The following is a 13,909-nucleotide window of genomic DNA, read 5'->3' on the forward strand; positions in this document are numbered from 1 at the left end:
AACAGATACAAAATATTCATTTAATGTTTGAGCTTTATCTAAATCTGTAAAAACTGAAGGTATCCCAGAATCATCAGTGACAAGAAGGGGAATGGGTCCCGATGAAGTAGTAACAACCTGATTGAGTAGACTGAGGTGATAAATAGTTATCAAAAATAGATTAAAAGTTTCCCTGGGATATTCTTTTCAGATTATTTACTTTATCCCTTTGCTTTTTGTATTTAAATACCTCAGAAGTATTCAGAGATCGAAATGCTTTTTTCCTTAGACGTTCTCTTTTCTTTTAAGTATGTTACGAGGGGCGTTGAAAAAGTAGTAAAACTAACTACATGTATATTCTCGATGTCCAATGTTTGACAAAAGCTTCCATTTTATTTTGAAGGAATCATTAGCAAAGTCATATCCAAAGTTTCATGTGGGTAATGTGGTTAACGAGATATTAGTCATCACAACATTGGGGTATAATGTTTCTTGCAAATTTGCAGAAAATGGAAAACGATCTGCCATTTGGTATCTAGTAATAGTAATAGTCCGCTTATATGGCGCTCACATCCAGGCACATTGCCTGCTCACGGCGCTGCGTACATTACTATCCCCGATCATAGGACACTAATGTAGTTTCCGATACTTTTTCAACTCCCTTGGGAATGTACAGCCATGCTGCTTGTTAAGCGCAATGAACTAAACACTCACATTGCCAGCACATACTCACGGGTACCCATTTTACAGCTGGGTGAACTGAGACAGTGTAGATCTAAAGTATCTTTAAATGTGCCCATCTCGGGACCCGAACCTCGGTGCCTCCTCGAAACCGGGCCTTCAGCGTGATAGGCAGACGCCTTACCACTGCACTATTGCGCTATCTCCTGGATAATGGTTTGCCCTCAGATAATATCAGATAAAATATGTTCAGCATTCCCGTCATCATCAACATTCAAAGATTTGGATTGCTTGATTTATATTTAGACGGGGACTGGTTTTTGTAGGGCACCCTCATTTTAATTTTTCAAAAACATTGTGTCCAGATATACAATATATTGAGAGCTTACACTTGTGTGACTATTCAGTATTTTGTTTGAACCCTTGACATCATGAAAACTTTAAGATGAGTTATATCCTTATGATGACGTCAACTGAAAGGGGGTGGGTAGTGTCTCCAATACAAGCTCTTTCAGTAAACATGAAGGGGGAGTCATTTGAACAAGCGATTGTAGTTTCAAATTGCTGTTTTGTGCAGTTTAATAGCCGATTCTAGCCGACTTCTACCAATCTCAAACATACAAAAATGTTTCTTGCATATTTTGTTTCCTGAAGTTTATGATGCATTTTATTGCAGAAATTACGTTTTTGGGGAGTACCAAGCCAAGATACAAAGTCACACAAAATGGGGATCGTGAGGCTGAAACATAGCAAAACCAATTTGCTTGAGGCTGACAGATAAGATGTAGAAAAATAAAACATAAAAACAGCTGCATTTGTATCATATTCTAGGTGAGGCTGACTACTTTTTGAACGTCCCCGTACATATACCCGTTAGAACACCCATCCACCCCTCCGACTCTACATGTATGTTAGTGTGTTAGATATACCCATTCCACTCTCTTGGAAACTCTACAGTTACGTCTTGGAGTCACTGGCGATGCGTTATCATGGTTTCAATCGTATCTCACAGGACGCAAGCAATCAGTTATCATTGATGGGGTAAGGTCTGAGAGCAGAGAATTAAGGTTTGGAGTGCCACAAGTCTCAGTCCTAGGCCCAATCCTGTTCACTGTATATACCATACCCGTTGGTGATATAGCGCGAGCCCACAATCTTAGTTATCATATCTATGCTGATGACACTCAGCTATATCTCGGATTCAAGCCAAAAACTGAATCTTCTGTACAGAATACCCTGCAGGCAATAACAAATTGCATAGCTGAGATCAAATGTTGGATGAACAGTAATTTTCGGAAACTGAACGATGACAAAACTGAGATTCTCATCATCCCTGGAGTTCAAATTGGAGAAACGTTTGCTCAACCAGAAAGCCATGCTCGAAATCTAGGTGTCATCTTGGACGCAACATTAAGCATGGAAAATCACGTCAGTAACATCTGCAAATCTGCTTATTACCACCTAAGGAACACCGGACACATAGCAGGTACATGGACACACCATCAGTAAAATGCCTAACCCATGCATTTGTGACATCACGTCTGGACTACTGCAACAGTCTACTCTATGGAATACAGAAGCAGTACATGGACAAGTTATGTACAGCGTGTTCAAAACACAGCTGCCATGCTCGTAACACGCACACATATGTATGTGCACATAACACCTTGTTCTTGTGTTTGTTTACAAGCCCATTAAAGGGCTTGCTCCATTCTATCTCCAGGAACTAGTCAACCTCCACAAGCCTGGAAGCTCACTCTGATCAGCTAGTCAGCAAAGCTTAGATATTCCATTTGTCCGAACCACAACATACGGGGACAGATCATTTAGCAGAGCGGGTGCTGTACTCTGGAATTGATTACCTGAAAATGTCAGAAAATCGGAAAATATCAACAGTTTCCGATCTTGTCTCAAAACCATCCTCTTCAGCCGAGCATTCGACTAAGCGCACATGAGCAGGACTCTGGATATGTAGCGCTATACAAATGTCTAATTTGATTTGATTTGATTTGGTTAAAAACCCAACCCCACCCCACCACCACTTTATATGTATACATATCAAATTTATATTTTGTGAACGTCTACAGTTTGCCCTACAACACCAAAACTGGCGATACAGGCAATGGAGAGCTGTTCTGTTCACAGATGAGAGTCGGCACTGCGTATCAACTGCAGATGGCAGAACAAGAATATGGCTACGACGTGGCCAGCGTTGCTCAGACCAATGTGTTATGGAAAGAGACTCATGGGGAAGTGCAAGCATCATGGTGCATTAACATTGCCTTATCAATAAATATAATTGTATTTTGAAATTAAAAATACACCTTCACATACTCATGAAGCCATGTCATCGACCTTAAGGCCATATTCACAATCTGCACGTGCATTTACGTTTCCATTGGCATCATGATACACACTCACTCATGTGCTTTTGTAATGAGAGCAGCACACACATTCGTGACCAACTCGTGTTATACCGGGACAAGCCGAATAGCGAAAGAAGAGTTACGGAAAGGGGTGAGTGGTGACGAATGCAGCGCACACTGATTGTGTAGCTTTCAGGTTTCATAAATCTTCGCTTTTGTATGCTGTAAATAACGTTTTGGCAGGGCCGCTTCTTGCTTATAATCAGCGTCAACGCTCCATAGGCATGCTGTAAACATGAAAGGTGCAAAAAAAGATGCCAGTCATTTTAATCTTCATCGAAACACGCCCCGTGAAGATCCGGGATGGAATTGAATTTCAGTAACCCATGCTTGTCGTAAGAGGCGACTTACGGGATCGGGTGGTAAGGTTCGCTGACATGACTGACACATGTAATTGTTTCCCAGTTGCGTGGATCGATGCGCATGCTGTTGATGACTGGATTGTCTGGTCCAGACTCGATTATTTACAGACCGCCGCCATATAGCTGGAATATTGCTGGGAGGGGCGTACTCATCACGCACTCATCGAAACACCATATTATCTACAGCTGGACCGCAATATTTACTTGTTACAGAGTTATTGATGTTTAAAATAACGTATATATTCGGTTGGTGCATCTGACGGTTGGGGGGTTGCACACTATTGAGAAAAGGAGGGGTGCACACCGAGTTTCAATTGTCATTTAACAAGCATTCGGGGGTTGTAGGTGTAGGTGCGCACCCTGCACACCCCACCTTTGGATCCGCCTATGAACACACGTTGGTATTTTGTATCTGAGTGAGTGAATATGTTATACCCCGCATTTAGTAATATTCTAGCAATATCAGGGCGGGGGACCCCTGAAATAAGTTTCACACATTTTACCCATGTGGAGAATCAAATCCCGGGTTTTCCCCTGATGAGCGAACGCTTTAACCACTTGGCTTTCCCAACCGGCCTCGTGTGAATCTCATCAGGGTAGAGGGTGAACTTATGGTAAGGCCATTGTCCGTCGTCTTTCTGGATATCAACCTTTAACGACGAGTAATCTAACCAAAATAGGCTGAAATGGTGTAAGTTTGTTATGTAAACCAAAGAGAAATTGAAAATATGCAGGTGTTCTCATATATACTGACCAAATAAAATTTGGCATCATGAATATTTTGGGAATATTTTTTTTAATAAAATTACTAAATCAACATTCCCCAAAATACTCACAATCTTCAACTTTTAACTTGGATAACTTTTGTTCAGCTTGTGTTTTTCTTTAATGCCTACACCTTATGATTATGGATTCCAACAGCAAGCCAACCATAAACTTACTGGAAATGATCACCTTGTTTATTGTGATTATAATTCATTAATACTATTACATTACATTACATTATTACATTTACACAAATATACTCGTACCACTGCAAGGAAGGGATAACAGGGCGGCCAGAGTTACTTCCCTTCACTAGGTCAACGGATGGGTGTCCGAGTGGGGTAGTAGCTAATACCCGTCCATCAACAAAGATGGCTACTGTACCCGAGGAGTGTAAACTTTCCTACAACTTCTTGGGAAGGTCTGGCCTGAACGCCGCCAACATGTGTCTCGGCACGGGGACGTTTGGGAATCCTGGGGTGAGTCGTGGAGTCGCACGTGTTTTCCTGTCGGAGCCGATTTGTCATGACATTTGCCCAAAGCTCTCGTGAGGGTCTTGATAGGGGTGACACAAGTCAGTAGTCAATGTAACTTAATTAGAAGGTATAGTATAAATGCCTCGAACCGATTTTGTCGGTCATTTTTGTGGTCAGATTATTTGAAAGGTGTGTGTCTTAAATAGATGGTATTTTGTAAGTGACAACTTACAAGCAGTGTATAATCGACATTCATGTTACCCTTTTACGATTAATATACATCTGAAGAATGACAAGATTACGATAGTTTATTGTAGCTGTTTCTGCTAGTATATCACATAAAGAACCTCTGTACATAGATGTACATAGATCTATAGTCAGGTTAAAGTCAAGACAGGTGAAACTGAAAAGGAAAATTTTATAATGATGTACATTAATTAGCAAACCGTGTGCTATATAAGTCATTAGGGACAGTTCATAATTTATGGCTGGGGGGGGGGGGATTTTTATGGAGAAACATGTACAATGTGAATGACCCCCCCTAAAATTTAAGTACAAAGTAAGTGACCCCACTGCATGTCATGTACAAAGGCAATGACCCCCATTCCCCCTTTCCGTTTTTAAGGCATAATTCTTGAATATTTCTTGAATATTTGCCGACCTAGATACATGTGTAAAAAATTGATGACCACCCTACCTCCCCAGCTTAAAATCTTCAACATCTCTCTCTCTCTCTCTCTCTCTCTCTCTCTCTCTCTCTCTCTCTCTCTCTCTCTCTCTCTCTCTCTCTCTCTCTCTCTCTCTCTCTCTCTCTCTCTCTCTCTCTCTCTCTCTCTCTCTCTCACACACACACACATAACCATAAATTACTGTGTATAATCATTTGTCATGCGCAACATCTCAGCACAGAATCTAGTGATTTTAGATTTAAATAAAACAACATGTGTTGTGCGTGCGTGCGTATGTATATATATGTGTGTACGTGCGTGCGTGCGTGCGTGCGTGCGTGCGTGTGTACATATATAAGAGAGAGGGAGAGAGATAGATAGAGACAGACAGAGAGAGAGTGCATTAGATATAATAAATGCTGAGTCCGGAATCTGCTCCATGGGATAAGCGAGTTATTTTCTGGCGTTAGCCATTTTTAACAATTACGGAAACGAGTTCATCGCTTGCATGTATTTTTATGTAGCTGAGTGAGTATGATTTCTCGCCGCTTTTAGCAATGTTCCAGTAGTTTCACGGGAGGGGACACCAGAAATTATCTTCACAAATTGTACCCATGTGTGGAATCGAACCTGTGTCTTCAGCGTGACGAGCGAACGCTTTAGCTACTAGGCTACGCCACAGCCTCTCATCTGACAAAACCTTCTGTGGGGATGTCTTCATACCTTCATCTCCGAGTCCATGTTTAATTTGATTTAATGAGATATGTTCAGAATATATATAGTTGCCTGACTGTAAACCTTCAAGACTGTGTGTGACCCGTGAAGATATGAGTTAGAATTAATCTTCCGTAACCCATTCTTGTAGTAAGAGGCGACTAACGGGATCGGGTGGTTAGGCTCGCTGACTTGGCTGACTGACACATGTTATCGTATCCCAATTGCGATCGATGCTCATGATGTTAATCACTGGGTTGTCTGGTCCAGGCTAGATTATTATATACCGCTGCCATATAGGTGGAATATTCAAAACTGTGACACATTCAATTTTGTAAACCTAACACAAACCACCACTCACGCACACAATGCTGTTATTCAGGGTAGCAGACCCAGTCAGGCCTCAGAGGAATACTCCCACCAGCTACTTGACCGCTACGTCCAGTGGGGAGGGAACTTCATCGACACTGCGGACGTTTACTCGCAAGGATTGTCAGAGAAGTTCCTCGGATCCTGGTTAACAAAGTATGTTATGCATCTTCATATTACCAATCATATCAGACTCTAGTATAACTTGAAAGGATTATCTGTGCGAGAGTAAAAAATGAATCCAGCTACGTAGAGGCCTTTCTGAGACCGGTAGTATTATTCGTCCATAGGAATGCCTCAACGTAGAGGACCTTTTTTGATCGGTAGTATATAATATTATTCGTCAAAAGGAATGCCTCAACGTAGAGGACCTTCTTGCATCGGTAGTATTATTTGTCCATAGGAAAGTTTCAGCGTAAAGGACCTTCTTGGATCGGTAGTATATAATTATATTTGTCTATACGAATGCCTCAACGTAGAGGACCTTCATAGCTCGGTAGTATATAAAATCATTTGTCCATAGGAATGCCTGCACGTAGAGGACCTTCGTGGGTCGGTAGTATATAATATCATTTGTCCATAGGTTATGCCTCGACATAGAGGACCTTCTTAGATCGTTAGTATATGATATCATTTGTCCACAGGTTATGCCTCCAAGTAGAGGACCTTCTTAGATCGGTAGTTTTATTCGTCCAGAGAAATGCCTCGATGCAGAGGACCTTTATGGATCGGTAGTATATAATATTATTCGTCCATAGGAATGCCTCAACGCAGAGAACCTTAATGGATCGGTAGTATTATTATAGAAATGTCTGAATGCAGAGGACCTTCACTGACCAGTATTACTATTCATCTATAGGCATGCCTCAATGTAGAGGACTTTCATTGACCAGTAGTACTATGCATCTATAGGAATGCCTTAATGTAGAGGACTTTCACTGACCAGTAGTACTATTCATCTATAGGAATGCCTCAATGTAGAGGACTTTCATTGACCAGTTGTACTATTCATCTATAGGAATGCCTCAATGTAGAGGACCTTCATTGACCAGTAGTACTACTCATCTATAGGAATGCCTCAATGTAGAGGACCTTCATTGACCAGTAGTACTACTCATCTATAGGCATGCCTCAATGTAGAGGACTTTCATTGACCAGTAGTACTACTCATCTATAGGCATGCCTCAATGTAGAGGACTTTCATTGACCAGTAGTACTACTCATCTATAGGAATGCCTCAATGTAGAGGACCTTCATTGACCAGTAGTTCTACTCATCTATAGGAATGCCTCAATGTAGAGGACGTTCATTGACCAGTAGTACTACTCATCTATAGGCATGCCTCAATGTAGAGGACTTTCATTGACCAGTAGTACTACTCATCTATAGGAATGCCTCAATGTAGAGGACCTTCATTGACCAGTAGTACTACTCATCTATAGGAATGCCTCAATGTAGAGGACTTTCATTGACCAGTAGTACTACTCATCTATAGGAATGCCTCAATGTAGAGGACCTTCATTGACCAGTAGTACTATTCATCTATAGGAATGCCTCAATGTAGAGGACCTTCATTGACCAGTAGTACTACTCATCTATAGGAATGCCTCAATGTAGAGGACCTTCATTGACCAGTAGTACTACTCATCTATAGGGACCTTCATGCCTCAATGTAATGAGGGACCTTCATTGACCAGTAGTACTACTCATCTATAGGAATGCCTCAACGTAGAGGACCTTCATTGACCAGTAGTACTACTCATCTATAGGAATGCCTCAATGTAGAGGACCTTCATTGACCAGTAGTACTATTCATCAATAGGAATGCCTCAATGTAGAGGACCTTCATTGACCAGTAGTACTACTCATCTATAGGAATGCCTCAATGTAGAGGACCTTCATTGACCAGTTTTACTACTCATCTATAGGAATGGCTCAATGTAGAGGACCTTCATTGACCAGTAGTACTACTCATCTATAGGAATGCCTCAATGTAGAGGACTTTCACTGACCAGTAGTACTACTCATCTATAGGAATGCCTCAATGCAGATGACCTTCACTGACCAGTAGTACTATTCATCTATAGAAATGCGTAGAGGACTTTCGTGGACCTGTTGTATTATGCACAGGTAGGAATGCCTTGATGTACAGGAGCCTCATCGACTAGTAGTTTCGTACACAGGTATAATTGCTGTAATTGCTTCATCGATAATATTTATTGACACTCTGGCCACTGTCGTTGTTTCAGACAATCACGTGACCAGTTTGTTATTGCAACAAAGGTTAGAGGAATCGTGCCAAGTGGGGTTGGTCTCAGTCGTCGCCATATTGTCCAGAATATTCAGAACAGTCTCGAGAGACTCCAGACAAACTATGTGGATCTGTACCAGGTTGGTAATTAATGCAAAGCGTGTCTCTGTACCAGGTCAGTGTAAAATGCCGATCGTGGATCTGTTCCAAGTAAATGTAAAATGCAGAACGTGAATTTATACCTGATGAACGCAAGATTTTTAATGCCACACTCACAAATATTCCTGTATAACTATATACCGTTCTGTAAATAATCGAGTCCAAACAATCCAGTGATTGATATCGTGAGCATTTATGTACACAGTTGGGATACCATGACCCCCTGGCCCCCTGTCCCGTTAGTCGTCTCAAGTTGTGGTTGCTGAGGACCAATTGTAGCAGAGGTGTGGCAACAGTTGCAGATACTCTGATAAAAAGGTTTGTTGCAAAACATGTAATTGTTTCAGATGCATTGTTGGGATGATGGAACTCCCATCGAAGAAACACTCCGTACGTTCCATGACCTTGTTCGGTGTGGGAAGGTGCTCTACGTCGGTGCCAGTAACGTGGTGGGCTGGCAGCTACAGAAGATAGCATGTACCACAGACAAGCTGGGCATCAACCCCTTCATTAGCTTACAGGTAAAAGGGTTCGATTCCCCACATATGTACAATGTGGTGTCTCCCGCTTTGACATTGCTAAAATATTGCTAAACGCGGAGTCACTCACTGACTCACTTGAGACTATTGGCGACTATTTCTACTCTCTTAGGGGCGGTGGGGTAGCCTAGTGGTTAAAGCGTCACGCCGAAGACCCGGGTTCGATTCCCTACATGGGTACTATGTGTGAAGCCCATTTCTGGTTTCCCCCGATGTGATATTGCTGGAAAATTCCTAAAGGCGACGTAAAACCTTTTACTCACTCACTCTACTCTAAACATCACTGACGTCTGGCTAGAATCTGTTGATCTGTTGACGCTGGAACAACACGTGGTCAACCTTTCACTGCAGTGTCCATATCAAGAAAGGCCAGATTTACTTCTCTTTACAAGGTCAAAGGACGGGTGTCCGAGTGGGGTAGTAGCTAATACCCGTCCATCAACAAAGATGGCTACTGTACCCGAGGAGTGTAAACTTTCCTACAACTTCATGGGGAGGTCAGGGTTGAAGGTGGCCGATGTGCATTGAGTGATTGCACTGTCTACTTGCAATGGTTTGGGCTTGCTGGGTGTTAGGTTTTGGTTCGAAAAGTGTTCCTCTGTAGGCTTCGATTAACGAAGCTGTTATTTCTTCAGACGTCTGACAATAACATTATATTTCATGATCCCCTAACTTCTATGTTCACAATGTGCAACTTATGATGTTCCAGCAACAGTACAATCTGGCGTGTCGGGAGTCGGAGTTCGAACCTTTCCAAGTGTGCAAGATGGAGGGACTAGGTGTGCTGCCCTGGGGCCCCCTGAAGGGGTGAGTACCATTTACTAAGGCGTTGTTTGGTGTTGCGCCTACTGCCCCCACTACACACTACACACGCACACACATCACTCCAAAGCCCATCCTCACCCCCACCCCCAATACCAAACCCCAACCCCATCTCGAAACCATACTTCCACGAGTGGTGAACAGGCAAATAGTGCTGCCCTGAATCCAAGCGGAAATTATACTTCCGCTTTTGTAGCATAAATTGTGTTTTAATAGAAATATCTCGTGGCTTCAATTATTTTCTCGTTATTTTAATTATTTTCACGAACTTTCGAATGTACTCTAGTTAGTTTCTTTAAAAAAACAGAAAAAAATAATAGAAGCGACGAGGAAATACCCGAAATATTAACCAAAAACATTTAAGGAAATTTGAAGTAACGAGTAAAAATGTCGAAGTGGTGAATACCTAATCCAAATTTCGAGAAAATAGTTGGAATAGTGAGATAAGAATCAAAGGGACGAGACATTTTACCTAATAAGCATTCTGTGTGATGCAAGTAATCAATTGTGGTTCTAAACGCTAAAGCTATTAAACAAACACTGTTTCTCACGGAAAACGTAATATTGTGCATGTTTATGATAGTAAAATGCCAGCGATTCCTTGATCAGAGGTCTGCTGTCTGGAAAGTACACTCGGGACTCTCCCCCGACTACAGGACGCCATGCCTGGAAGAAAGAAAAGTACCCTGGGTCCTGGGAGTTGATACAGGACAACGAACAGATCTGGGCCATCGTAGATGCAGTGCGGGACATCGCCAACACACATGGTAGTAACAAGGGCCATTCAACGTGGTGGCCACATCATAGGCATAGGGCATTAACGATGAGTTGGTTTAGTACCCAGAAAAGGGCAAAAGTCTTAGAGTAAACGCCTTTGTAATGTTAATTTAGATTTTATAACATATTGTGTCTTCGCTCAGGCAAGTCCATGGCGCAGGTGTCGCTGCGGTGGCTGCTACAGAAGGATGTTGTGCCATCAGTGATCATTGGAGCCACGACCCTGGCTCAGCTGGATGACAACCTTGGAGCTGGTAGTGGATGGACCCTGTCTGCAGAGGAGGTGAGTTTGTAAAAGATGATGACAACCTTGGAGCTGGTAGTGGATGGACTCTGTCTCCAGAGGAGGTGAGTCTGTTAAATATGATGACAACCTTGGAGCTGGTAGGATGGATCTTGTCTCCAGAGGAGGCGAGTCTGTTTAAGATGATGGCAAATGGAGCTGGTAGTGGATGGACCCTTTCTGAGGTGAGTCTGTTAAAGATGATGACAACCTTGGAGCTGGTAGTAGATGGGCCCTTTCTGCAGAGGAGGTGAGTCTGTTAAAGATGATGACAAATGGAGCTGGTAGTGGATGCAGAGGAGGTGAGTCTGTAGAAGATGACCAACGGGCAGCAGGCGGTTGGATCCTCTCCTGAATCTCTTGCAATTAGATGATGGTCAAGTGATGGACGATGCGCTTGTATTTCAGATGGCACGCCTGGACAAAGTGTCTCAACCCAAGATACCCTACCCATATGAGATGGTGTGGCGCCAGAACAACAACAGGTGTAATCTGTTCCAGTCATCATACCTCGTCTCGAACTGGTCAAACTGACCACAACACAATCGCTCATGCATGACGATACTGCATACACTGTTAATTATCAAAACATCAACCACGGCCCATGCATCAAAACACAAAAAACATCAGCGTCACAGAAAAAAAACAGTCTCGCGTATTGGCCAACATAGATTCCGTTAGTCGTAAAAGCCAAAATAGCGGTGGAAACTATATACATGTAACACCAAAAGCGTTGACGATACCAGGTGTTCGCAAAAAGGGAAGTAAGCCCGCCACTTGAACATTTTTGCGTTAAAAAAATACATGTTTGTTTGTATCTAATGCCACGTTCCTGTAAACGAACAAGAAAAACAAACTCGACAGCGCATTTAGTTTTTCTTCTTGAAAATGAAAACGATATGTTAATTTTGAATAAAAGTCTATTATGTACAAGTGCAGAGACAGCACTACCCAATAAATGTTGTTCTGAATAGAACAATAAAAACTTCTATGCCGCTGGTTTTGATATATTTACTTATTCAACCTGTGTATCTTGGTTACATTCGTGCTCTTAAATATCACATCCCCAAAACACAGGGATCCCCATTTTGGCTTCATCTGACGGTAGACGATGCCAGGATGGTTGAGGTGGGTGGTTGACAGTGAAGGTAGACGATGCCAGGATGATTAAGGTAGGTGGTTGACAGTGAAGGTAGACGATGCCAGGATGGTTAAGGTGGGTGGTTGACAGTGAAGGTAGACGATGCCAGGATGGTTAAGGTAGGTGGTTGATGCTGAAGGTAGACGATGCCAGGATGGTTAAAGTAGGTGGTTGACAGTGAAAGTAGACGATGCCAGGATGGTTAAAGTGGGTAGTTGATGCTGAAGGTAGACGATGCCAGGATGATTAAGGTGGGTGGTTGACAGTGAAGGTAGACGATGCCAGGATGGTTAAGGTAGGTGGTTGACACTGAAGGTAGACGATGCCAGGATGGTTAAGGTGGGTGGTTGATGCTGAAGGTAGACGATGCCAGGATGGTTAAGGTGGGTGGTTGATGCTGAAGGTAATCGATGCCAGGATGATTAAGGTAGGTGGTTGACAGTGAAGGTAGACGATGCCAGGATGGTTAAGGTGGGTGGTTGACAGTGAAGGTAGACGATGCCAGGATGGTTAAGGTAGGTGGTTGATGCTGAAGGTAGACGATGCCAGGATGGTTAAGGTAGGTGGTTGACAGTGAAGGTAGACGACGCCAGGGTGGTTAAGGTAGGTGGTTGACAATGAAGGTAGACGATGCCAGGATGGTTAAAGTAGGTGGTTGACAGTGAAAGTAGACGATGCCAGGATGGTTAAGGTGGGTAGTTGATGCTGAAGGTAGACGATGCCAGGATGATTAAGGTGGGTGGTTGACAGTGAAGGTAGACGATGCCAGGATGGTTAAGGTAGGTGGTTGACAGTGAAGGTAGACGATGCCAGGATGGTTAAGGTGGGTGGTTGATGCTGAAGGTAGACGATGCCAGGATGGTTAAGCTAGGTGGTTGACAATGAAGGAAGTCGATGCCAGGATGGTTAAGGTAGGTGGTTGATGCTGAAGGTAGACGATGCCAGGATGGTTAAGGTGGGTGGTTGACAGTGAAGGTAGACGATGCCAGGATGGTTATGGTAGGTGGTTGACAGTGAAGGTAGACGATGCCAGGATGGTTAAGGTGGGTGGTTGATGCTGAAGGTAGACGATGCCAGGATGGTTAAGGTGGGTGGTTGATGCTGAAGGTAGACGATGCCAGGATGGTTAAGGCAGGTGGTTGATGCTGCCAGGATGAGATGGCTCCAATGTGTGGCCTGGTAGAAGGGTCCCCGATCACAGACGGCAATGGTGGATGCTCATGCTCTCAATCACAGGTTTGTCTGGACTATAACTGTTTCTTTACAGGCCATCGTATATTGCTGAAATGTTGCCATCTCTGACATAATTCAGCATTCCAATTTCCAGTAGCACCCCAGCTCTATGGCGTCTGTCAGTAAATTATCGAGTCTGGGCCAGACAATCTAGTGATCAACTGCATGCGCACCGATCATCACACGTGTGATATTCAGTGAATCACCCTTAGTTCGCGAAGTATTGTTTTAGAAATAGAGGAGAAATGTGCTTTTACCCAAATG

At 43.0% G+C, this 13,909-nt stretch overlaps 1 protein-coding gene across 1 annotated transcript; it reads left to right on the top strand.

The window, feature by feature from the left end:
* Positions 1 to 4,540: 4,540 nt before the first annotated feature.
* Positions 4,541 to 12,260, top strand: LOC124281799 (1-deoxyxylulose-5-phosphate synthase YajO-like). The gene is made up of 8 exons (XM_046717789.1): positions 4,541 to 4,692; positions 6,454 to 6,596; positions 8,690 to 8,831; positions 9,198 to 9,371; positions 10,099 to 10,196; positions 10,821 to 10,978; positions 11,132 to 11,271; positions 11,680 to 12,260. Exons 1-8 carry the CDS (start codon positions 4,585 to 4,587, stop codon positions 11,803 to 11,805), a joined length of 1,089 nt encoding a protein of 362 aa, XP_046573745.1. The 5' UTR covers positions 4,541 to 4,584; the 3' UTR covers positions 11,806 to 12,260.
* Positions 12,261 to 13,909: the final 1,649 nt, after the last annotated feature.

This window comes from Haliotis rubra, unplaced genomic scaffold, assembly GCF_003918875.1.
Source record: "Haliotis rubra isolate DU_JTF1 unplaced genomic scaffold, ASM391887v1 Scf29, whole genome shotgun sequence".
Taxonomy (NCBI): domain Eukaryota; kingdom Metazoa; phylum Mollusca; class Gastropoda; order Lepetellida; family Haliotidae; genus Haliotis; species Haliotis rubra.